The sequence below is a fragment of the Mauremys reevesii genome, linkage group 5 (assembly GCF_016161935.1).
Source record: "Mauremys reevesii isolate NIE-2019 linkage group 5, ASM1616193v1, whole genome shotgun sequence".
Classification (NCBI taxonomy): Eukaryota; Metazoa; Chordata; order Testudines; family Geoemydidae; genus Mauremys; species Mauremys reevesii.
Genome location: NC_052627.1, coordinates 105,831,885 through 105,858,707, shown reverse-complemented (window position 1 = coordinate 105,858,707; position 26,823 = coordinate 105,831,885). Strand labels below are relative to the sequence as shown.

At 41.3% G+C, this 26,823-nt stretch overlaps 2 protein-coding genes across 6 annotated transcripts in view; one reads left to right on the top strand and one right to left on the bottom strand.

Annotated features, from left to right (window-relative positions):
* ADGRA3 (adhesion G protein-coupled receptor A3) overlaps window positions 1–10,242 on the bottom strand; it is a 114,774-nt gene extending 104,532 nt beyond the window's left edge. For both annotated transcript variants that reach the window (XM_039541104.1, XM_039541105.1), the window contains exon 1: window positions 9,683–10,242. In XM_039541104.1, the coding sequence (XP_039397038.1) occupies window positions 9,683–9,903 (221 nt within the window). In that variant the 5' untranslated portion in view covers window positions 9,904–10,242. The remainder of the gene's footprint in view (window positions 1–9,682) is intronic.
* The window catches only part of LOC120406368 (cytosolic beta-glucosidase-like), an 82,053-nt gene continuing 64,385 nt past the window's right edge, over window positions 9,156–26,823 (top strand). For 2 of the 4 annotated variants that reach the window (XM_039541106.1, XM_039541110.1), the window contains exons 1-2: window positions 9,158–9,185; window positions 19,518–19,617. The gene's annotated coding sequence lies outside the window, so the exon portion shown is untranslated. Of the gene's footprint in view, window positions 9,186–19,517; window positions 19,618–21,897; window positions 21,927–26,823 lie in introns of those variants that run through there. The other 2 variants (XM_039541107.1, XM_039541109.1) reach the window with 2 other exon arrangements.

The following is a 26,823-nucleotide window of genomic DNA, read 5'->3' as shown; positions in this document are numbered from 1 at the left end:
CATCTTAATTAATCTGTGAAACTAATTCCCTGTTAACCAGATATACGTTAATATCCCACAAACTAAGCATGCTCATTTGAGTTTTGAATTTAAGGAGCTCTAAAACATACAAGCCAAACCAATCATAGGATCAGTCTTCAGATATGTTATTGAGACCCAGTGTACTGACTACTATTTAAACATAAAAGTAATGGTCCCTGCCCCCCCTCATATTTTACAGTCTAAGCCCCAACCCTTTTTCTGATTATAACGTAGGACTTCAATGGGGCTTTGTGTCCAAGAAGTCAATTACAGGATCAGGGCCTAAACTCACATACTACTTCTTTATTATAGGTGGAGCAGACTCCCTTAACTACTGGAAAAACTACCACTTTCCATCATAAGACCACATATTTAGTTACTTATAACTTCCAAACTAACTGGTCAGACTGACGTTTTCTATGCCTCGAGCTGTTTTTTTAATGTAAGGTTTAAGGTAAAACTGTGCAGCAGTTTGTGAGAACATTCTGAGGAAAACCCATTTTTTTGCCTTTGATAAAGTCTTATAAACATTTCGCTGAGAAGCTGTAAGGCCCCCATGCTTGCGCTTGACTTGATATCTGACAGGGGGTTGGGGGTGGGAATTAACCTAGTTTCAAGGATGTGCCTTTTACCATCCCAGTTAAAAAATCATCCAGATTGGACCAAGCTATAAGCCTCTGAAACTCAGAGGTCACACATGTTCAGTAGAGGTTTGTGAGAGGCTAGAAGCATTGTGCAAATAATCCATCTACACCAAGCATGTTTCTTCCCTGTAACTGTTCCTTTCAACAGCCACTGTGGCATGGGGCACCAGAAATGAGAGCCCAGAGACTGCCTCTCCTGTGCTCCTGATGCATTTTCTGTCTCCCCAAATGTCCAGGCAGCATGGAGGAAGAGGGAGATAAGAGGCAGAAGAGCAGACATGAACAGGAATTGGTAGAGAAGTGGGAATAGAAGGGAGGGTCAGGAGCAGGAGAGTTTAACCACTCAAGCTGAACCCCCTCCAGAAGCTGGAATTGAACCCAGTATTCCTGAGTCTCAACATTCCTCAACTGTGTCAGTAAGACCAGCCATAAACTCACTGGCAAAGCATGCCAAATCCCTCTCTAGTGGGTAGTACACACAGAGTATGCCTACACAGCAATTTAAGCCACAGTCTGAGCCCAGGCTCAAGCCAAACCCCCTTTGCTTTCACATAGAAAATGGGTTAACCCAGGACCCTGCAAAGTCCGAGCCCATGTTAATCTGGGACCTAGGGTCTGAGCCCTATTGCTTTCCTGTGTGCATGCGGCCCCAGGCTGACTCAGGTCCCAGAAGTCCTTCAGATTTATCCCAGAGTTCCTGCTCCCAGACGACAAGCACTGCAGGCAGATAGCACAGTGGCCAGAAGTGCCATTACTGCCTGGTTGAGTGCACTCCCTATTCCTGTTCCTCTCATGGCTATGGCTCCTCCTCACTGCTGAGTGAAGCTTGCCCAGAGCATGGAGCCAAGGGGGAGACGGCTCGCAGCTGCCAGGATGTTGGGGGTCATCCCTCCACCAGCTGAGAGCTCTCCTGCTCCCTCTCCCTGCAGGGCAGCTGCTTGGTCCCCGCTCCACTCTCTGGCCCTTGCTACCAGGCACCCTCTGCCATTATGGGGCTACATGTGCAGGGATGCCCAGGCAGAATGGACTGTCAGGACGGTGAGTGGGAGCCAGCCCCAAAACTTCCCCGCAGCCTCCTGTGGCATTGGCTCTGGCTCCTCCTCGCTGTGGGGAACTTTTGGCACTGGCTCCCACTCGCTGCCCTGACAATGCACGTAACCCAGGTACCCCTGGGAGCAAGGGCCAGAGAGCAGAGCAGGGACCAAGTGGCCGCCCTGCAGGGAGGGGGAGCAGCAGAGCTCCCAGCTCAGCATAGCCAGGGAGGGATGACCCCAAACATTCTGGCTGCTCCCCCTCCCTGCAGGGCAGCTGCTTGGTCCTCGCTCTACCCCCCCACCCCCACCCCCAGTGCTGCTTGTGCAGGGGTGCCCGGGCTGTGTGAGCTGTCAGGGTGGTGAATGGGAGCCAGCCCCTTAACTTCCCTGCAGCCTCCCAGGGATCCCTTATCCCTATCTTCCCAGGTACAGCAGGGGCAGGGATAAGGGATCCTCAGGATATATTGCCTTAGATTGAAGCAAAAAAGGAACCCAGCTTAAATGAAAAAAAAGGAATTAAAAAGATGTTGGTGGCATTTTGCCAGCTGGGTAGCAACATCTGGTTGGTGTCCTGATGCTTCAGTGGCAGCTAATCCTGATTTGAGCTGGATTAATTTTCAGGTTTAAAATGTAGTTGCCCTAGTCCACACAGAGCCAGGATTTTGGCATTCATGAGGCAGATAGGAGGAGGATCAGGAAGTGGGGTTGAGTGATTTGGTCACATGACTTTTCCATTTCCACTTTGATCACTGTGGCTTCAATACTTTCTTTCCCCCCTCCAAATAAACACACACCATCTTTATATGCATGATAAATTTCTATTTAATACATCTGAACCAACTCTCCCCCCAAGCACTTTGGCCAAGTAATAAGAAGCATGTTGGATAGCAAAAAAGAAAAGTAAGAATACTATTTAGACAAATCCAAGGTTTTCTTTAGCCCAGGAGAGTGAGCTGAGATAATAAAGAGGATCAAATCCTACTTGCCTTGTTCATGTGAGTATTCCTGTTGAAGGAAATACAACGTATCTGGGCAAGGACTGAAACCAGGACTTCAGCATTTGGCATTATAAAAAGATAAGGGATGGGAGGGAAGAGTGCTGCACCCCAACCAGCAGGTCCGGCTTCTAGGCAGTCGGGCCACAGGGCTCCGCTGACTAGCAGCCACTGGAGGTAAGTCTGCCCCCAACCCCATGCCCCAGCCCTGAGTCCCCCCCCCAACATGGTACTTTCCTGCACCCCAAACCCCTTATCCCTAACCCCAGCCCAGGGCCTGCACCCCCAGCTCAGAGCCCTGATCCCCTCCCGCACCCCAACCCCGTCCCAGCCCTGATCCCCCTCCTACACCCTGAACCGCTCATTCCCCGCTCCACCCCGCTGCCCTCACCCCTGCACTCCAACCCTCTGCCCCAGCCCTGAGCCCCACCCACACCCCAAAACCCTCATCCCCAGCTCCTTGGGTCACAGGCATCAACAATTTTCTTCAACTGGGTCCCCGGAAAAAAAAAAAGTTTGAAAACTACTGATCTAGATTACAGTTTGTGGCTTTACTGTAATTTGAGTTAACTGGTAACCAACTGGAGTTAACCAGCACCTTTGTAAATGCTAATCCAGACATTCAACTCAAGTTACGATAAGACCATAAATTAGTTTAGACATACCCTTTCTTCTCTCCTGCACTTTTTTCTGTTCTCCGGATTATCTTTTTAAGAGGGAAATGCAAATTTGAAAAAAGAGAAACCAGATTTGTTTTATAGCCATCAGTGTGAAATATCTAGCTAGGCAGTTGTCTTTCTAGACTCCAACTAAAAAATTAAACTTCAATATTCCTGAAAGAAAAAAAAACATTATGAGCTAAGAAAGACAGTACCATTGTTTACTACCCTTTGGAATTGTCACAGGAGAAAGAATGGATGCCAGTGCACTGATTAGTTGAATGCATTTGCCAACCCTGCCAACATCTGCAACAGTTACTACCAGTCTAAGGAGAAGGAAGAAATATGAAAGAGCCTAATCAATAGCCACAAATAGACTTCATCTAAAGGTTCTTGGAGTTTTCCTTCCTTCAATCTCCCCTCCATTTTTTGCCTGTCTTGTCCCCAAATCAACTGTAGTAAATGGTTTCAAGAGAAAAGTTTATTAATTGAATTGTGACAAGTTACACACTATGGGCTGCACTGAAGTCAATGGAAGTTTTGCCATTAACTTCAACAAGGTCAGGGTTTCACCCAGTGCTTTTAATATCCCTAGAAAAACAAAAAACAAAAAACTCAAACAAACCAAAACAAACCAAGCATCTTAGCATTACAGTAAAAAGAGTTTAAGCTAAAAGCTACTATACAGCTTTTTTCATCTAGTTAAAATGAAGCCCATCTACATGACAGTGACCAATTTTCAATCACTCATCTCTCTGGCAATCTCCAATCCAGGGGTTTTCAACCTTTTTCTTTTTGAGCCCCCCGCAGTCCCCCATATTATAAAAATTCCCCGGCCCACCTGTACCACAACTGTTTTTCTCCATATTCAGTAGATTAAAAGCCAAGTCTGGCATAAGGGATAGCAAGCAGGGCAATTTCGAGGCCTGACACCACAGGTGGCTCTGCGAAGCTAAATTGCTCAGGCTTTGATTTCAACCCTGGGTGGCAGGGGTCAGGCTTCAGCTATCTTCCCTGGGCTGCAGCAAGCCGCCCCTGCTCTCTGGTTTATTTTGGTGGACCCCCTGAAACCTGCTCGCGGGTCCCCAGGGGGCCCTACATCTGCCCTTAGACCCCCAGGCCAGTTTTTGTGGTTTTAAAAACACTTAACTTTTTTTAAAAAATCCTTCATCCTCTCTTGCTATGTGAAAGACCCACACAAACAGGAAGAAAAAGCAACTGATTATACAGAGAAACAGTGAAACTACTAACAAGACAAAAACAGTTCTCAAATGCACAAAGCACAGAAACTGAAAAGAACAAAAAAAACTTCTCTCCTGTTCTTTTTTCTCTAATCTGTTAGTGATCTTACTTTTCTTCACAAGTATAAAGTTTCAAAGGGAACTATTATTTTAAAATGTACTATTTTTCCCTCGAAGTTAATCTTGAAAACAGCAAGTAAGAGGTTATTTTCTGTAATTTACCATTGCTTTTTATGACAAAAAGTTAAATTATATAACACATGCAAACACACTTACACAGGTTCTGCTGACTTGACACCCTCCTTATTCTAAGCCCATTTGGATGTGATGCCTTAGCCCTGTTGCTTGATAACCGAAGATAAGAATTATAAACCCAGTAAATTCTGAACATATGTAAGAGAGTGGGAAACAAATAAAACAAGGGCTATGTATAACAAAACAGTGCCTGTTTCCAGATTACTTTTTTAATTGTATACTGATTCTCAGACACTATAATCATCAGGGTACAACAGCTGAGCTTACAGTTCTTACCCAACCATAACAAAGAAAAAGCTATGGTGTGCACCCCACCTTTTCTCTTATTTTTGGCCTTCCTGTTTCTACAAAGAAAGATTCTTTTTCTGCTGTATTTTATTTTGAAGATAACAGGAATGTCAGGTTATATTTTCTGGTTTTGCTGGAGAACTTGAAGAATTTTAAGGATGTGGTATATAATAAATAATGAATAGTATAGAGAAGGTAGAATTACTATAAATATTTGATCTTTCCCATAATAGGAGTAAGGAGAAATTCAATGAAACTGAAAAGCAGCAAGTTTAACACACATAGAAAGGAAATACTTTTTCTATACAGCACATGGTTAGCCTGTGGAATGCCATATATCACGGAGGCAAAGAGCTTAGCATGATTCAAAGAAGGATTGGCTATACAGATAAGAACAGAGATAGAATAGCAGAGATTAAAAAAAGAAGCAAAATTAATAAATCAAGAGTCTGGAAGAGATAAATCCACATGCTTCAAGACATAAACCAGCTCCTAACTAGTGGGGTTGGGAAGAAACTTTCTTTGTGGGTAGGTTACTCCATAACTCTCTACTTGTGTACTTTTCTCTGACAGTATCTGGTAGTGGCTAAAACAGAATACTGAATTAGATGGACCACTGCTCTAATCCAGTCTGGCAAATCCTATGTTCCTAAAATATTGCTTCCTCCCTCACTGGCTTGGTGCATCTGATGTCATAATCCTACCAGGTTCCCTGTCATAATTCTCCTTTTCCTGGAAGACTTGACAGACTAGACTTGAATTTCTAATTTAAAAAATGTAAAGCCCTTTTCAGGCCTTATATTAAACATGATTAGGCTTGGAAGTGTTAGATTTTATCATTAAATGTTGGTAAACACCAGTTTCATCATATGCACTCAATCTGATGAAAAAATATTTCCAGCAATAATAAAAATTTACAGCTAGGCAAAGTAAAAAAAAAAAAAAAAAAAAGTTCCTTGAGAACTTATTAGATGTGGTCATTATCGAATAATTAGTCTGACAATCCCATAATTTCCTGCAACTGTGAATATTTTAAACTTTTATTTGTATCAATTTAAAATGAACATTGATATTATCCATCAAAATCATAAAAATATAAAAACTGATTTCTGCCAAGCCTATACATAATAAAGAAGTGAAAGGACACAAATCTTCCTACCCCCTTTTTGCAAGTCACTTTTCAGTAGAATTAAAGTTTACAGAATAATACAACAAAGTTTCTCTTGCATCTAGATTCCTGTGGGATTTTTTCAGTAAGAGAATCAATGAACAGTTTAGTCCCAAATCACAAGAAGGAACCTTCCATTAAGTTTTCCCCTACCCACCCAGACTATAAACTATTAAGTGGTATGTTAGCTTTAAAATATGCTACTTGCCAGCAAAATATGTTCAAATCCTAAACAATTACTAATCCAACCTGATAATGTTGTAGGTGAGGGTTCTATGGCACAATTCCCAGCATCCATGGTGCTTAACGATGTACTTCAGAAGCCTTCAGTACCTTTATTATCTAAAACATTCTTCATGTTCACCATTGGTAAACTCAATAAAGGAACAGACCTCTCAAAAGATATGGTGGGTCATAAATTACAAACACAATGTTCTATATATTTCAAGAAGTATATTCCATAACAGAATATGGTGGCAACTGTCTTATAGAAAATGTGTTGAATTTAAAAACAAGGCAAAGATTTTTAAATATTTAGCTTTTCCAGCTTCAGAGCACTATTATACATTAGTCCTCACAACATATTTGTGTAGTAGATATTATCCTCATTTTAGAAACAGACAAGTTATGGAAAACCATTTTTTTCTTTACACTGTATTTAAAGATCATATGTGATAAAAATGCAATGTACAAAGACTAGAGTATACATGAAAGAGGGAAAATACGATGAGAGGAAAAGCAACTTTCATCAGGAATTATAAACCTCAATCCAGTTAAAAACAAAAGCAATTTACAAAGTTTTCTATTTACTATTTCTATTGACTAATGAAAAAATTCTGCACCACAAAATGAATCAAGTAATTCTTCTGAGTGTGAGTGTGAGTGTGTGTTCAACGATGATGTTTTCATGCTCCTTTCTCTCTCTCTTCTGAGCTACTTAAAGTCCTAAAACTGTGATAGTAGTAAACAGTACTTGAAAATTTACCTGACATCTATTTGCCAGAGGTAGATATGACAGAAAGAAAGAAAGAAAGATGTCCACCACCCTCAAGTCCTGGAGTAGTAACTTGGCGAGAAGCCCAACCCCTTCTCAACGTGAGCAGATGGATCTGAGGATCTCTGCCATGGTGGACTGTACCTGCATCCTGCTTGGGAATTATTTTTCACATCTGTCTCTGGTTAGTAGGCGCTGGATGAACGTGTAGCTCCAGTAGCCTCTAGCTGATGGAAATGTTTTGTTTCTTCTCTCCCTTCCACTCCAGAGCTTCCTGGCGGTTTCCAATACTTTTCACCTCCCCGTCCTCTTTTTTTGTTTTGTTTCCATCCTACCTTCTCCCTTTTCCCATAGTTGTAGTTCATGCCTCTGCTGCTGATAGCTTTCCAGAAGCAGTAACAGTGTGACATGGACGGCATACTTAAAAATGTCACTGCTGTCCACCCTGTTCTGAATAACAGAGGTGAAACTGACCAGATTCCTGTTAGTTTCATGCTGCTACTACTGGGCAAAGCTATGAGTGTTCCTACTGAAGTGGTCTATCCGCACTAGAGGAAAATATATTACATTAATTTTTTTTTAAATTAAAAGTTTAATTCTGCAGAATCTGATGGCTTAGGACTCCATGTTTTCTAGGAAAGATTTCCACTTGCCATTGGAGAGTGTATTTTTCAAAGTTCTAGCAAAAGATGTAACTACCGGTATATTAATTTCCAACTGTATTTTCATGGACTTCTTGATATTACATCCATTTTTAACTCACATTAGGCTTGCAGAGACACGCATCCTTTTGCTACAGTAAATCCAACTTGCCTTGGAATGAGACCATTTCCCCTATTCTCCAAGGGCTATGCTTCAAACACAAGAACAATCTACGCTCTAATGCTACGGACCCTTACAAATGTGAGTTGTCCACCTGACATCAGCGGGACTACTTCACATGCACAGAGCACATGAAAGTGTATGAGGGGCCTTACATTCTAATAATTCCAAAACCATGTTATCCTATCCAAGCTACAACAGCTGCAGATTCAGTGCTTCCAGGCAACAGTATCCTGGAGTAGATGGATTTTATACAATATCAAACTAAGACCTCAAGGAAACCAGAATGATAAAAATTGTGGGTTGTTTTTTTAAACTGGCTTAATATTAGGCCATTCATTTTCATTTTAAATTCTACTGTTAAAAAAATGTAAGCATGTAGTGCCATCTACTTGTGAAACTTCTAGCAGACTTGTTTATATTTAGGATAAATCTGAAGTTGTGTGCCTTCAAGTTTTGGTTTTTTTATTCAAAGTTGAATAAAATACTTAGCACACCGAGATTTTTCCTCCAACCATCTCAAATACAATAACTGACATTTTTTAGGCTATGCTTTTTCTTTGGTTGTAAATCTCGGTTACATTTAAAAAAATCAAGCCAAGTATGAAAAGAAAACACACTAATAGTATTAAACATGTTTTATTTAGCATGCACACTACAACTAAAAAAAGAAATGTTAAATGACTTAATACAAGGTACTAGCAATAATCTTTAAACTAACACCCAAAGCAAATATCAAATTCTTGTTCTAGCAAAAAAAGACAAAACAATGGAATTTTGTTGCCAGTATTAAACTCTAGCACTGAAAACATCAGGGAGTCTTCTGCACATCTTCCACCACAGGAACAAGTTCTCAACTAGAACTACCGGAATAGGGAAGGGATTAATAAGCACTCAAGTGTGGGTTCACCCTCTTTCAGGAAGCCTTCCCAGCATATTTGTCTAGTTAGTAGCTGGCCCTTTAAATTTGTGAGGGCAGGACACCCAACTGCAGCCCAACCCCTAAGTGCTAGTTCACATTCAGTTGCTCTAGTCTAGACTGTCTCCACACGCCCTCCTAGCTGGTGAGTAACATTAGCCTCTGTTTTCCTTTTGATTTATTCCTGAGATGATGATACATCCCAGGAGAGATGCTCTACTCTTGTAAACTCCACAACCTACATTATCTCTAGGTTTCTTTTCCTTAAAAACAACCACCAGCGCCAGGAAAGTAAACAAGGGCATAAATATTAGAAATAAAATAGGCGACAAAGCCTGGACTGATCCCAAAACAAAGGGTGCCCCTCTGCACCACCTCCCAAGTGGGCGTGTTTTCCTGGCCCCAGTCACCGTCCGCTACATGCTCGGTGGGGCTGGGGGGCAATGGCTGGGCAGGAGCAGACTCGCCTCCCTTTGGCCACTTCTCCCCGCACACGTTGCACTAAGGCCGATGGCAGGCGCTTAACGCGGTACTTGGCAGGGCAGCCCCGCAGACAGGGGCGGGCCCAAGTCCCACAGGCAGGAGCTGCCTGGAGCGGGGTGCGCCTACCTGGAGGAACCCCGTCCCCTCCCCGGTACTTACAGGGTGACCGTCCTGTTGGGCAGCGCGTCGGGCGGCAGGACTCGGGCGAGCTCCAGGCTGCTGCAAACCACCTTCCCCTCGGCCGGGGACCTGCCGGGGCTCCTGGGGCGGCCGTCTTGTTTGCATCCCGGCGGCAGCGAGGCGCCGCCGCCGCCGAGCAAGGCGAGGAAGAGCAGCGCGGGCAGCAGCCGGGACGAGGGGCAGCGGCCCGGGCGCGGCATGGCGGGGAGCGCAGCGCCCGTTCGGGGACTCCGGAGGCGCCGCGGGAGGAGGAGGAGGAGGAGTCTCCGGGCCGGGAGTCGCTGTTCCCCGCCGCCTAGAGCTGCCGTGAGCGCCCCGGGGGCGGGGCCGGCGGCGGCGTTTGTGTTGCTAATGGCGCCGCCATGTGGTGCTGGAAGGCGGCGGGCTGAAGCCGCCGCCGCTTCCCCCCTCGCTTTGCGGGGCGCGGAGCGGGCTTCGGGCAGCTCCAGGGCCAGAGCGGGAGTTACAGCGCCGCCCTCAGCCGACGCCGCGGCAGCCCAACGCTCCAGCGGCGCTGTTCCTCGCTCGCGGCCAACGCGCAGGCGCCTGGCAGCTGCTGCGCAGGCGCATTTGCTGGTTGGGAGCCGCGAGCGCTCCCTGCGCTGAGAGCCGCGGCTCGGGGGAGCGCGGAGGTGGCAGGAAGCCAGTGGCCAGGGCCGGAGCTGAGGGATCGCTGGCAGCTGGAGGCGCCGGTCCGGCGGGTCTGTGGCGGGGGGGGAGGCACTCAGGCCATGGTGCCAGCGCCTTCCCGGTGTATGCTGCCTCCCTGCCCTGGCTAAGCCCCTCAGAGCCCCCTACGGGGGACCGCCGTTGCCCCAGAGCAGAGGGAGCGGGACCTGCCCGAGCTCAGCTGCACGCAGTGTGGGGCAGAGTTAAGGGCGGGAGGGAGGATGTCCCAGCGTTGAGACTCGTAATCCCGTGTTCCAACGCAAAGACTTTCCTTCCCCCCCAGATGCTTCAGTCCTGGCATCTCCCCCTGCACCTGTCAACTCCTTACTGCTTAAGATTCAGATGAACTGTCTCTGGGGTACTAAAGTAACATTAATTAAACCTTTCCACCTGCTCAGGGCAGCTCACTTATCCCTTCAGGGGGAATTGCAGAGATTCGTTTTCATTCTCAGCCCTGTCTACACATCCAGCAGTGCAGCCAAACCACTGTTTGTACTGCTTAGCAAAGGCGCTATTCCTTTTGGCATAGGTACTCCACCTCCCTGAGAGATGGTAACTATGTCAATGGGAGAAACCTTCCTGTCAGCATAGCGCAATGTACATCCTCAGTTTGGTGGGTATAGCTGCATCACTCAGGGCAGGTCTACACTTAAAATGCTACAAAGGTGAAGCTGCACCGATGCAACGCTACAGTGAAGACACTATTATGCCGACAGGGGGAGTAGTTAATCCACCTTTGTGAGAGGCCATAGCTTTGTTAGCTGAAGAAGCCCTCCTATCAACATAGCGCTGTCTACACCAGGGTTAAGGTCAGTATAACTATGTCATTCAGGTGTGTGGATTTTTCACACCTCTGAGCAACGTGGTTATACCCATGTAAGTTTATGGTGTAGACCTGCTCTCAGGAGTCTATACCCCAGATCAACGCAGTTATACCAGATATATTTGTAGTATAGACCAGAGCTATGTATGTCATTCTGTTGGTTTCTCTTTGCTCCAGACCTTTCATCTGTTCAGCTTGATTTGTGTCACTGGTCCATATTGTGCAATCAAATTTTAATTAGGTCTCCTCATTGAAATCACTAGGGAGTCCTACTGATGATGTGATCAGGACCTGTTCTCTTACCTACTCTTTCAGCTGCTTCCTTTTTTTACCACACTACCTTTCCACGCTTCAATCACTCACTCTCATGCTTGTTGCAATCTTCCATCCTCTCTTGTTGAAGTGGCATCATCCACAACAGATGATGGTGTATTATCTGTGTTAAGTACTTATGTGGCCTCTATTACCATAGTAATGGATTACCTCAGAAGCCTCAATGTATTTATGCTCACAATATCCTTGTGTGGTAGAGAAGCACTATTATCCCTATTTTACAGGTAGGGGAACTGAGGCACAGAGAGTCAATATTGCCAACCCCAGGCATTATAAAAATAGGATCCAAAAAAATCAGTGGGTTTTTAAAAAGGGCATTTTGGTTTCTTGTTATGTCTTCTGGACCTTTTAGGTGTACTCAGGTTATGCTTTCAAACTTTTCTCTGCAACCATGAGAACTAGAAATGTACTTTCATTCTAAATGAAAATTGAGATTTTCACCTAATCACTTTCCTTCAGCAGCTGGGGCTTTAAGAAAAACATCAACTACCAGGACACTTAAAAATGATAAGAGTTGCAGCACTTATTTATGCACACACACCCCCAAGTATGACAGCTGTTTACATAACAAATACAAAGATATGGTCCCTAAGCAAGAGGTCTTATAGAGCAGCTGCTATTCTTATGTAACAGTGCTGGGTGCAGCTGGAGAGTTCAAAATCTCCTGTTGCACACAGCAATGCAGAGCTGTGAATGCTGAGAAGAACAAGAAGAGCTGCCAGCTGTGGCCAGGACCAAACTCTAGTTTGTGTTTTATTGGGTGAATGTAAAGTTAAAGTAAAACAAAACAAAAAGATTAGTTACTAAAAGCTTTCTTTGAATTAATAAGGAAACAGAGTTTGCAGACTAATTTTAGATATGACTCAGTATTTGAGAGTAACAAACAGTTGGAGATGTGGATTAGGGCAAGGTGGGACAAATAAGGTTATAATTATTCAGTTATGTTGTGTACCCAGTGTAAGCATGTAAGCACGCTATTACATTCCCTCTCAGTTAACAGTATGGTATCTTACTGTTAAAAGTGGAACCTATCAGATATTTTGTGTTACTCTTAACTTCTCTTTCTACTCTTATTTGTTCTATACTCTTTCTTAGAATTCTCTTATTCATGCAGATGGGTTCAACTTCTGTCCCTTGCAAATTTACCTTTTTGTTCCCCTCTCAAATACAGATTTAGGAAAGCACTTAAGCACATGTTTAAGTCCCATGGAAGTTAATGTTACTTAAGTACTTGCTTAAAGTTAAGCATATGCTTAAGTGCTTTCCTGAACTGTAGTGTGTCTATATATGTCTGATAGTAAACTTAATATGGCCCAAACTGAACTCCTTATTTTTCCTTCCACATGATCCCCACTCTCCTCATTCTTTGTCACTGTTAACAAATAACCATTATCCTTGTCACTCAGGCATCTAACCTAATGAGTCATCCATGACTTCTATTCTTTCTAGGCTGCAGACCATTGTGTCTGGTTTGTCCTTTTTTCACTCTTATTTTAAATGGCTGTTGGCAATTTTTCAAGAGGGGAGCAGACCCTATTTGAAATAAATAGTTTCAGTGTTTAAACAAAAAAGAGGTCTGGCAGCACTTCACATCCTTCATATGTCCTCACCATAGAGAGAGAGAAACAAGTGCTCACTTATCTTCACTGGTAATTTCTGTCTGTTTTGCATTCTCACTGATTCTTTATTTTGCTGACTCTTCTCCTTTTCTTTCATCAGCTCAGGATCTCACATCCCTGCACATTTTTCCTGAGCTTCTATCCCCTTCTCTTTAATGATTGTTCTCTGCTCTCTCCTCAAGGGAGTCCCTGTGCTGTCACTACCCTCAATTTTTCTCCTTTTTACTCTTGACTGCCATAGAATCTTCCATCTACAGCATTCCATCCCCTCTGTTAATGGAACATCACCCACTATGTTTCTGCTTACTACAGCAGTTGCCGTTAAAAAGTAAGCATGTAGCAATAGTTAAAACTCAGCAATGTCTGCAATACTATAGCTATTTGTTATTAGTTTAGGGAAATAACTGGCAACCGGTGGCACATCCTAATCTTTTAATGGCAACCACTATGTCTGAATAGGAGTGGAGAAGAAAAAGTCACTTAGATATAGCAACCAAAACCCTGAAGCTACTTCTTACATTAGTGTAGGTTGCAGGACTCCACCCCCAACTTTATAGATGGTCCAACCTAAGGAACAGACTCAAACTTTGCAACTGCTTTTTTCCAAGTGCAGGCTCCTTTCAGCAGTGGACACCTCAAATCCTGCAATTGTTCCTTAGACTCAAAGAGACAATATTGGGTGAAGTAATATATTTTATTATTGAACCAATTTCTCTTGATGAAAGAGACAAATTTTTGAGCTACACAGAGCTCTTCTTTGCATTCAACAGAAGTTAGTCCAATAAGTTATTACCTCAACCACTTATCTCTGTAATATCCTAGGACCAACACAGCTGCCAACCTTAGACCCAGAGCCATTCTCCCTGATCCCACATCTGTCCCACTCAAGAGGCAAAGAGCTCCTGGAATGCTAACTATAGGGGTGAGGGATAGCTCAGTGGTTTGAGCATTGGCCTGCCAACGCAGGGTTGTGAGTTCAATCATTGAGGAGGCCACTTAGGGATCTGGGGCAAAAATTGGTCCTGCTAGTGAAGGCAGGGGGCTGGACTCAATGACCTTTCAAGGTCCCTTCCAGTTCTAGGAGATTGGTATATCTCCAATTATTACCTTTTTTAACTGCATCACTAGGTGAAGTATTTCTTTAAGACTGTCAGTTGTAAATCCACATTAAATATTTTAGACAAAATGTTTCAGCTAATTTCTGGTTCTTTATCAACCTGTATCTGTGTCTTTGTCAAAATACAGGTAGATAAAACATGTTCTGCAGAACTGAGGCTATTGTGCTTAGACTATCCTTGTCCTGCAAAATGGATTCTCAGCGCTTAGTGATTCAGTTTTGTAAAACATTTTGAGTTTTCTTAAGGAAAACATTTTGGAAATCTTTTAAAGTGATGATGTCAGTCACATACTTAGAATTCTCAGGTTTTGGTTTTATCAATAAAAACTCTCTGAAGCAAGAATTGGAAATAGAAATTTTATAAAATGAAAATTGCAAATCTCCCAAAGCACAGTTCTTGTGGAGGAGCTGGGTTCTGAAGATTTCCATGTTTGCCAGATGTCCATCAGCATGAGCACATGGCTACAGCAGAAAAGATTCTTATACATGCAGAGTCCATCCTCCCAGTGGGGATTCTAGGTCAAAATTTTAGGTGGGACACTGCAATTTGCCTTAGTTTTCATGTGCTCATTGTCTGACACTTTTAAAAGTTCCTCTCAGTAAAGAATCCCCTCATCCACTGGCTGCCAAAACTGTGATAGCTTCTCCTAGCATGGGGGACAGGCAGGGATGGACCCATCACCTGAGAGTGAGATGCGCCAGCAGGGAGGGCTAAGGTAAGGAACAGGCTGGGAGTGGCACCTGAGGGGGGTGATATGGGGGCTCTCTCAAGCACTGAAGCTTCTGGGAGAGGGTGGGAGTAGGGGCTCATGGGCTAGGGGCATCAGGCTACTGGTTGTGGTGGGGCACCTGAGAGAGGAAGGGGAGGGTCAGGCCAGTGGGGCAGGTAGCATGGCATTATGTCCCCCCCGCCCCCCCCCACACACACACACACTTTAGATGATGTTCTGCAGCTCAATAAAAAGTCAGTTCACAAAACTGAAATTTCCTCAACTAAAAGATCACAAAACTCTAATTTACCAAATGCATGTCTACACACTCAGATAGACTCCACCCCAGATGCCTGTCCAAATAGATGGGCTTTGGAATATGACCTAAATATCATCAAATTCAGGTTATTTCAGACTAATGGCTCCCAGTCTGTCAAAGATCTCCTCCTCCTGCTTTTGAACCCCGTCCTGGAATTTGCTCAAAACAGTCCAGGGCACTGCAGTCACTGCCCAAATTGACCATTAATCTTAAAGAATTATTCCATTATCTTAACAGTTGTGAATGGGGTATAGAACTGGGCTGAAGATAAACTTACTTTACATTAATTGTATTTTTCGGAGTGGTGGTTGAGTACCTCAGATGCTCCAATACTAGAATTCAGTGGTTGCTGGGACAAAGGATCTGCAACAGAAGGCGGTCAGGTTGACCTTAAAGATCCCAATGAATGCCAGGATTGTGCATCCAAAAGATTGCAGAGCTGCATACCTCTCATATCCTTCATTTAGAGGGACATCATTCATTTTACTCCCAAAGTTATCTATGTTTGACAATTTTGAAATCCTCCCACTTTTATTATTTAAAATTATTGACCTCAAAAATAAAGACTCATGAAACTGAGGTTTTAGAAAGTCTTATTTACACTAAAGGAATAATTTTGCATAAATATTTTTTTCTCATTTTGGGTCTTTGTTCCTCATTGCTCTCCATATTTGAGAGTTGGCAAGCTAAGAAACATGCAAGGCTATGGAGCAGAGGGCTGGAGAGCTGAGCCTGAACAAAATGGTTGAATTACATATATAAAAGTTGACTGCACTGAGAGAATCCAGTTATTTATCCTAAAAGTTATAATTAGCCTACAACAAACTGTAAACATGATAAAAATAAAAGAACCCTACCCTATCTCTGCCTTAGTTTTAAAATACATTTATTTAGAAAGATATTCAAAAATACTATAATTTGAAATTTTACTATTATCTCTACAAAATACAGAATAATACATCCAGCATGAAAAAAGATGGAGATGCCCTTTATAGAATCTTACATTTACATTCACTCAGCTAAAATATGATGTAATATGCATTATAATAAAGTGTTTTACATATTACAACTGTCATTTTGAGGTCTTCTGAAAACACAATTGTTCCATTTATCAGTAAAAGCAGTACACTGTCTGTACACTTATCACACACAGCGCTTCCTTAGCTCTCGTTCCCTAACGCCCCTACTCTACTTGCGCTACATTGATGACATCTTCATCATCTTGACTCATGGAAAAGAAGCCCTCGAGGAATTCCACCGTGATTTTAACAATTTCCATCCCACCATCAACCTCAGCCTAGACCAATCCACATAAGCGGTCCATTTCCTAGACACTACTGTGCTAATAAACGATGGTCACATAAATACCACCCTATACCGGAAACCACTGACCGCTATACTTACTTACATGCCTCCAGCTTCCATCCCGGACACACCACACAATCCATTGTCTACAGCCAAGCTCTAAGATACAACCATATTTCCTCCAATCCCTCAGACAGAGATAAACACCTACAAGATCTCTATCAAGCATTCTTAAAACTACAATACCCACCTGCTGAAGTGAAAAAACAGACTGACAGAGCCAGAAGAGTACCCAGAAGCCACCTACTACAGGACAGGCCTAAAAAAGAAAATAACAGAACACCACTAGCCATCACCTACAGCCCCCAACTAAAACCTCTCCAGCGCATCATCAAAGATTTACAACTTATCCTTAAAGATGATCCCTCACTCTCACAGATCTTGGGAGACAGGCCAGTCCTCGCTTATAGACAGCCTCCCAACCTGAAGCAAATACTCACCAGCAACCGCACACCATACAACATAAACACTAACCCAGGAACCTATCCTTGCAACAAAGCCCGATGCCAGCTCTGTTCACATATCCATTCAAGTGACACCATCATAGGACCTAATCACATCAGACACGCCATCAGGGGCTCATACACCTGCACATCTACCAACGTGATATATGCCATCATGTGCCAGCAATGCCCCTCTGCCATGTACATTGGCCAAACCGGACAGTCTCTATGCAAAAGAATAAATGGACACAAATCTGACATCAGGAATCATAACATTCAAAAACCAGTGGGAGAACACTTCAACCTCTCTAACCACTCAGTGACAGACTTGAAGGTGGCAATTTTGCAACAAAAAAACTTCAAAAACAGACTCCAAAGAGAAACTGCTGAACTCAAATTAATATGCAAATTAGATACAATTAACTCTGGCCTAAACAGAGACTGGGAATGGTTGGGTCATTACACTAATTGAATCTATTTCCCTATGTTAAGTTCTCCTCACACCTTCTATGGGCCATCTTAATTATCACTTCAAAAAGTTTTTTTCCTCCTGCTGATGATAGCTCATCTTAACTGGTTAGACTTTTCCTGTTGTTATGCATACTTCCACCTTCTCATGTTCTCTGTATGTATAAATATCTCCTGTCTGAGTGTTCCATTCTATGCATCCGAAGAAGTGAGCTGTAGCTCATGAAAGCTCATGCTAAAATAAATTTGTTAGTCTTTAAGGTGCCACAAGAACTCCTGTTCTTTTTGCGGATACAGACTAACACGGCTGCTAGTCTGAAACAGTTTGTAAACTAATAAACAGTTGATCAAAGTGGAAACAAAGTATTTATTCGTTCTACCCAAAGTTACCTTTAGCTAAATACTTTAGACACTAACACAGGGATCAGCAACCTTTCAGAAGTGGTGTGCCGAGTCTTCATTTATTCACTCTAATTTAAGGTTTTGCGTGCCAGTAATACATCGTAACGTTTTTAGAAGGTCTCTTTCTATAAGTCTAAAATATATAACTGAACTACTGTTTTATGTAAAGTAAATAAGGTTTTTAAAATATTTAAGAAGCTTCATTTAAAATTAAATTAAAATGCAGAGCCCCTCGGACCAGTGGCCAGGATCCGGGCAGTGTGAGTGCCACTGAAAATCAGCTTGCGTGCCACCTTTGGCATGCATGCCATAGTTGCCTACCCCTGCACTAACGCAAGCAGTTGCCACAATATGTACAATTGTTTTTTTTTTTTAAAGAAAAAGTGTAATTGATGAAAATAAAGGCTAACTACTTTATTATTAACACATCAATGCTTATAATTGAAAAGAGAGGAAGGAAATGGTATTCATAGATGGTGGTGATTAGATTTTGTGGGATGGGAATTTGCATTGTTATGTGAAAAGTGCATTTGAAAGAAAAGGTGTCTGATGCTTAAGAATTCAAATGGTTCAGAAGTTAAACTTTCTCAACGTTCTTCTTTGAAGAATGATTCTCATTCCATAATCCTGTCACTTTAGATTTTACAGAACATTACCTCTAGAAAAGTCCAAATTTCACTGCTGAATAATGGTCCCCAAAACTAGAGATTTCTTTTTTTTATTCTCTCTGGCTCAAACAGAAAATTCGGAATGAACAGATTTTTGGTTTAGATTTTTCATATACTAGTTAAAGAATGTGAAAATGGAACATTTGGCTAGCAATGGCAAGAGGCAAGTTACACCCAGAGTGTAGGCGGACAACAGCTATGCTCAGACATGCTATTGGAGCTCATCCTCAAGAGTAGGCAGAGGGAGAAGGCTGAGAAGAAAAACCCCATGCTCTGACAGTAGGCAGAAAAAGGCAGGAGTAGTAATTGCCAACAGGCCTTGGGCAGGGGAAAGTAGACAAGAGGTGAGGGATTTATAAGGGCATCAGATGTGGGGAGAAGATGACAAACGCTTGGAGAAAGAGAGGGACAGGGTGAGAGAGACTGAGGGGTAAGAAAAATGGAGGTAAACACAGTAATAGAAATGCACAATGTTTATTTCTCAGTACATGTTTATTAAGTAAATTTCACTTGCCATAAAGGGGAGTCAAAGGGAGAACTTTGTTGAAAATCAATTGTCTGTCAACAACTTGGCCAGTCCTTATTTTAGTCCATTTTAGTGCTTATTTCAGTGTGGATGTTTCCTATCTGGATGGGATCTGAACTATGGCAAAAACTGGTGAATTTCGCAATGTATGTCTGTCATTTCTGGACTCTTGTAGGACAGTGGTTGCCAAACCATGGTGGGTCCCCACCACTGTCATCTGTTGACCATTAATAGTCTACAGAAAATTGGCTGGTCACATGGTGCTGGCTCTGTTCCTTTATTATAACTGCTAAACTGCATTTAACAGATGCAAAAAATACACTAAATACTTCCTTAATTATTTTCCATGCAGTGTTATTGATTTTCCAATGGGAGGTGGTCTGTTCATGAATATGAGGGGAAGTGCTCCAGGAGACTGACTCTGTAAGAGTGGTCCACACTATGAAAAAAGTGTAAGTTTTGTTCTAAAAACTTTCATCTGAAAAGAAAGAACTTGTGCCAGCTCCATAATAGACAGCATTTAAATTGGCATTACAGGTTGGTCTGTCTGTCTGTCTGTCTCTCTCTCTCTCTCTCTCTCAAAAAAGCACATTTTATCAACATTATGTCTTCTGCACTGTGAAAGATTATTCTAACTGATATAAAGTCATTTTTTGTTGGAACTTCTGCATATGTGCTGTGCAGTAGTCAATGAGACCTTTTTGTGATATAGGGCTCCTAGATAATTCACTTTTCCTCTTTTTCCAAGAAAGCAGGATTATAGGACACTGGCATGCTCTACTTTTTGTCTTTTATATCCCAGAAACCCCTTTCAATTAAAAGTCCCCAAGTATTTAAATTGGACTTCATAAAACTGTTATTGCATATTAAATAAATAAAAACTACACGTTAAAGGAATATTTGCAGAGTATTAAAAACTATACAATAGGTTCATATCAATTTCACAGTTACAAATCTATTACATAGTTTTTAGTCCTTGGTGAATGTTTAATAATCAGTATTCAAATAACATAGATTAACTGTCCTATTAAATCTAAATTAATTGTGGTTTTGGGAACATTAATTTAAAAGGTTACCTATTTTCCCTGCAGATCTGATCTTTCTGTATCACATTTTTTCATTAAAATTAGTGTTAAAGACTCTGTGTAAATTTGTTTCATGTTTCATTTAGAATATAGTTACCAGGCACTCTGAATACCTGTGAAATCACATTCTCACAAGCTTCACTGCTAATAGAGATATTAAGATTCTCTCCTATTGTCTTCTAGTGTAATTAGCATTACCTGGTGGTAATAAAGACTTCACACATTTGTTTAAAAAAAGGTAATCCCTGTTGATTCAGGAACTGACATTCAGCAGTTCATCAGGACCAGTGAGTGAAGATCTACCTCTGGGGTATGCACATTTTGAATTTACAAAATGGCTAATTTGCAGCAAAAGATCAAAAATTAGAAATGTAGTGAATATATTAATTTTAGTTTTGCTAAAAGAATTAGCATCACCACAAAAAAAAATCTACCAGTTACTGTATCCCTTGCAGTTCTTTGCTTAATAAGCAGCATTTGAAATTCTAGGATAATGCTGACTACAATAATTTTGACTCAATTACACTTGCTAAAAACTACACATTAATGTCAGTGATGACTGTCACAGCAGTTCTTTTGATCTGTGAAGTGAGTTGTTTCTTTTGCGGCAAGAAGCAAGATTCATAGAGTTTAAGACCTGAGGGGACTGTTACATCTAGTCTGACCTCAGGTATAACACCTGCCTTTACATTTCATCCAGTTACCCTTGTATTGAGTCCAATAACTTGTCTGAATAACTAAAGCATGGATGTCTTCCAGAGAGACGCACAGATTTGATTTGAAGACATCAAGTGATGGAGAATCCTCCACCTTCTTCGGTAGTTTGTTCTATTATTCAAGCATCCTCACTATTAAATTGTGTCTACATTGAATTTGTCTGACTTTAGCTTCCAGCCACTGGTTCTTGTTATGCTTTTCTCCATTAAATTAAAGGGCCCCTTACTATCCAGTATTTTCTCTGTGTGAATGTGCTTATACAGTGTAACAAACTCACCTCTCAGTTTTTGCAAATGTCTATACTTGGAGGTGATGGTGTTATTCCCAGCTCAAGGAGATATATTCATGATAGAGCTTATTGAGTTAGCATGCTAAAAATAGAGTGTAGCCATGGCAGAGTGACCCTGCAGGATGGGCTAGCTGCTTTGAGTATGTGCCTATCCAAGACCCTAGGCATGTACTTGAGGAAGCTAGTCCATCCCGCAGTTCGTGCTGCTACAGCTACACTCTATTTGTAGCATTCATAACTTGATGAAAGCTTATACTAATCAGTCTCCTCAGGCTGGAAATCACACACTCCAGCTCCAAGGCAGATATATGCTTTTTAATAAGTTACCCAGATTGAGCTCTTTTAGTCTCTTACTGTAAGGAATTTTCTCCAGCCCTTGAATCATTTTTGTGGCTCTTTTTGTGCTCTCTCCAAGCTTTTAGTATCCTTTAAAAATGTGGACACTAGAAGTGGATGCAGTATTTCAGTATCAGTCTCACAAATCAGCCACCTACAAAGGTAAAATCACCTCCCTGCTCCTACTCGCTAGTCCCCTGCTTATACAACAAAGGATTATATTAGCCCTTTTTGCCACAGCATTGTACTGGGAGTTGATGTAGACTTGCTTGCTCTACTATGACCCTGAATCCTTTTCAGGATCACTGCTTTCCAGGATATTGTTCCCCATTCTGTAAGTATGGCCAGCATTGCTTGTTCCTAAATGAATAACTTTGCATTTGTTTGTAGTAAAAATGGATTTTGTTTGAATGAGCCCAGTATAACAAGTGCTGGGTAATAACATAAGACTTGTTTTTGCTCTTTATTAAAAGAACAATGTACAGAAATGTCTCAGTTACAGCTAGCATTAAACCGTGGGCATAAAGACTGCCCTCCTGGTGCCTCATCCAAACTCTTCCCTCCTGTAATTTATGTTCCTCTCTCTAAGATCCATGTAGATTGCTACACAAAGTGATCCTGACCACTTTGTAGGACTGCTCTGTCCTCATAATTTTTTTTACCATTCCACTAATTTTTGTGTCATCTGCAAATTTTATCCACAGCAATTTCATATTTTCTTCCAGATCATTGATGAAAATGTGGGATTGTGTTGGGCAGGGGCCTAGTGCCAATCCCTGCAAAATCCTACAAGAAACACCCCATGCAGTGATGTTTCCCCATTGATTTCTACTTTTTGAGATCTGTCAGTCAGTCAGTTCTTAATCCATTTAACTTGTACTCTATTAATACTTTATAATGCTAATTTTTTAAATCAGAATGTCTTGAGGTTCTAAGTTAAATGCCTTGTAAAAGTCTAAGTATATATCCTTTTCACAATTACCTTTATCAACCAAAATTGTAATCTCAAATAATGAATTCAGGTTTACTTGACAAGACCTATTTTCCATAAATCCATGTTAATTGGTATTAATTATATTCCTATCCTTTAATTCTTGATCAACTGAATTCTATATCAGCTTTTCCATTATTTTGTTTACCATTGATGTCAGTCCACCCAGCCTATAGTTACTCGAGTCATCCCATTAGCCCTTCCTGATTATTGGCATAACATTAGCACTCTTCCAGTCATCTGGAATTTCCTCATTATGCTAAGATTTATTAAAAATTAACATCAGCAGGCCAGATATCCCCTTTTAAGACACTTGGTCCTCCTGATTTAAAAATGTTTATCCCTATTATATGATGTCTAACATCTTTCTTATTTACTAATGGTTTGGAAAGTACGCCACATCCTCGTGTGATACAAGTACGTCATCCTGCTTCTTTCCAAGTCCAGAACAGAAATATTTATTGAACACTTCTGCCTTTTCTGCATCATTAGTAATTTTATCATCTCCATCTAGTAATGGACCTAAACTATTGCTAGGATTTCTTTTGTTACTAACATACTTTAAAAATCTCCTTCTTATAGTTCTTAGCCCTGCTAGCCATGGATTTTTCCCTGATGAGTTTAGTTTTCCTTATCAGTTTTCTGCACTTCATAACTTCATGTTGGGTGTAAAGCCACAAATTCTTTTAGAAATTTATACCAATTACTGGAATGGAGAGGACCTGGTATAGTGTTGGAGTGGGTCCTTCTGAAGAACCATTTGGATCCATTTCTGTGAGGTAGTAAAGTTGATATGAGTTGAGAGCACTCTGCACCTATCAGGATCAGCCCTAAAGCACTCTCTAAGCTAGGAAAATAGGTAGTGTTCAATGTTAGCTAGCATATTTCAATTGCTTAAACCCTTGGGTCAACCTCAAACTTGCAGAAGGCGTTAAACCTTATCTACACTAATGTTTTAAAACCCGTTAGTTAAAATATGCTAGCTAACACTTGTTAAACACTAACTATTTTCCTAGTCTAGATAAATTCTAAGTCAGCTTTTCATCTGTTGCTCATCTGATGCTAGTTACTACATCCTTCTCTGGCTCCATTCCTCAGTATAGTGTTTGTAATTTTTATTGCTGCTCTTCACCTCCCAAGCCACAGTGTGATCTATGTTTTTAATGCAGCTCTTTCCCTTCCTTCCTCTACTTCCCCACCCCATCCTCACTCCTTTCCCCATTCAAATTAACTGTTGATCAAAATCTGATTTTGCTAGCAAAATACTATTACTAGTGTTTACTGCTATTAAAAATCTAACTGCATTGCTTTGCCTCTGACAGCCAAGGGGAAATTGGAATTATGTACCCATTTAAAAGTAGAGGAAAAATGCGGGAGGTGGCGGGAAAGAGACAAATTATAGGCCACTAAATTTAACTTCAATACCTGATAAATTACTAAAACAATTAGCAAAGCAGCTGCAATCAGTCTGTAAACAGCTAGAAGAAAATACAGCAATAAATAAATTGTTGCCATGTTTGTAAAAAAACACAAATGAAGTGAAACCAAAGTAATTGATTTCTTTGATGCAATAATGAGCTTAGTGTGTAAAGTAAAAGTAGTAGATGTAGACTACCTTGACATTAGTAAGACACTAATATTAGTTCCACATGACATTCTTAGAAGGAAACTAAATAAATGTGGATTAGATGGAACCATTGTAAAATGAATACACAGGTAAAATAAATCAAACATTGAGAATGATTATGAATTGTTCAGCTGCTAGTTCAGAGGAGGTCAAAAGCATTTTGGATGATCAAACACCATAAAAAACTCAATTTAGTACAGGAGTAATTTTTACAGCCTTTAATATAAGAAACACCTAAATAAAGAAACTCAGCAGACCAGCAAAAATTTATAGCCATTTTGTCTCTAAACCATCCCTAGAGTTTTTGCTACTCTACTGTATTTCTTTATTTAGGTATTTGTTTTATTAAATGTTATAAAACATAACCTAAAATGAGCTTTGATTAGTATGGGATCATCTAAAATGTGTTTCAACTGCTGACTTTGTTTTTTACTTATTTGCATCCACTTATATATAAAAAAATAATTTTGCTTGAGTTAAGGTTTGTGGCTTTTTGTTGTTACTAAGTAGGGACAAGGTGTCTCATGGAATCAGATTCATTTGGGATCAATTGTTATATTTTCATTAATAGGTTAGCAGAAGGAATATTATTTATTTGTATTACTGTAGCACTTAGGAGCCCCAGTCATGAACCAGGACTCCATTGTGCTAGGAGCTATAAAATCACAGAACACGATTACTTTCCCTGCCCGAAAGAGCGTAATTATATGACAAGAGATAATAGATGAGTATAGACAGATGGGGGAGTACAAGGAAACAATGAGACAATATGAGTCAGCATTCTAGGCAATGATCTCAGTATACCAGCCGCCTAACTATTGTCAAGTTTTTTTGTAGACATCATGGAAAAGGGGAGTTTTGAGTAGGATAGTGAATTAGTTTTGCAAATGTTTACAGGGAGCTCCTCTCGTGTGTCAGGGGAAGAATGGGAAAAAGCACAAAGGCAGAGAAAAGAACACTAGTCCAGTCTGAGGATTATAAGAAAATATTATAAAGATTAGAATTAAATATTGTGTGGGGAGCATAAAAATTGGATAAAAAAGTTTAAATCCCATAGGAGAGTGAATGAACAAATGTGACTAACAAAAAGTGGCTTACATATGAGTCATCAAATACCTTCCATGCTAAACATTTGCAGGCACAGGAGCTAATAATATAATTAGGCTTGGAAGGATTAGATTTTTATCAGTCAATGTTAGTAAAAGGGGATTTCATCGTACACGCACAAACAGAAAAAAAATTTCCATCAATAATAAAAACGTACAGATAGGCAAAATAGGGAAAATGTTGCTTGAGAAATACTAGGGCTTGATTTAATTATATTTATTTTGTATATTTTGGTGTGTGATGTTGACAATTTGTTTACCGGTTATAAAGCTTTAATTTACTTAGCGTCAGCTCCAAAGTTTGTCTCTCGCACCAACAGAAGTTGGTCCAAAAAAATACATTACACCCCCCACATTGTCTCCCAGAGGGAAAAATGGCACCCACAACCTTGCTAACAGTATTTCCTGCAGTATTCTGGGATTCCCCTACAGATTTCCTGTCCAGTTACTGGCCTTGCCTAATTTTTCTTAGCTTGAGGCAACTTGGTTATAGGAAACTTTTTAAACTTCATGCTTGAGGGCTTAAGCCAATCTCCAACTATTGGCTTTTAGGATGAGACCTAAAGTAGGGGCAGATTATCCAAGATCTACATACTGCAGAGTTCTTATCTTTCCTGTGAGCATCTGCTACTGGCCTCTGTTAGAGACAGGATACTGGACTAAATGGATATTGAGTCTGATCCAGTCTGGTAATTCCCATATTTGTAACTGATCACAAGTGTACATTACAATAAAAAATAGTGGTGAAAATCTTAAAGAAACTTTGTAGGTCTGATTTGCTTGAATGATTTTCTAAAGCAGTGTTTTCCAAACATAGGACACTGCTTATGTAGGGAAAGCCTCTGGCGGGCTTGGCCGGTTTGTTTACCTGCCGCTTCCGCAGGTCCGGCTGATCGCGGCTCCCACTGGCCGCGGTTCGCTGCTCCAGGCCAATGGGAGCTGTGGGAAGCGGTGCGGGCCGAGGGACATACTGGCCGCTGCTTCCAGCAGACCCCATTGGCCTGGAGCAGCAAACCGCGGCCAGTGGGAGCCGCGATCGGCCGGACCTGCGGATGCGGCAGGTAAACAAATCGGCCAAGCCCGCCAGGGGCTTTCCCTACACAAGCGGCGTCCCAAGTTTGCGAAACACTGTTCTAAAGCTTTATCCTAACTTTGCAAAAAAAACCCACAAAGTTTCCAACAGCCGTCCAAAAATCCACACTATTAAAAAGACAATTGGGAAACACTAAGTGGTGACCGTATGCCTGGCATTGTGCAAGGCACAAATGTAAAGACAGTGCCTGCTTCAAGGTGTTCACAATTTTTTTTTAAAAAAAGCTCACTTCAACCAAAACTGCCTCCATTTCCCACGTAACCACCCTTGTCTGAGCCAGTATATTTTAGTCAAATTTTATATGGCTGTCATCACTCAGACAGCTGTTTAGTTTTAATGTTTGGAGCATCACATTTATCTGAAAACGTATCCATATTTAATCTACCACAGATTGAATTCATGTTGTTCTATACA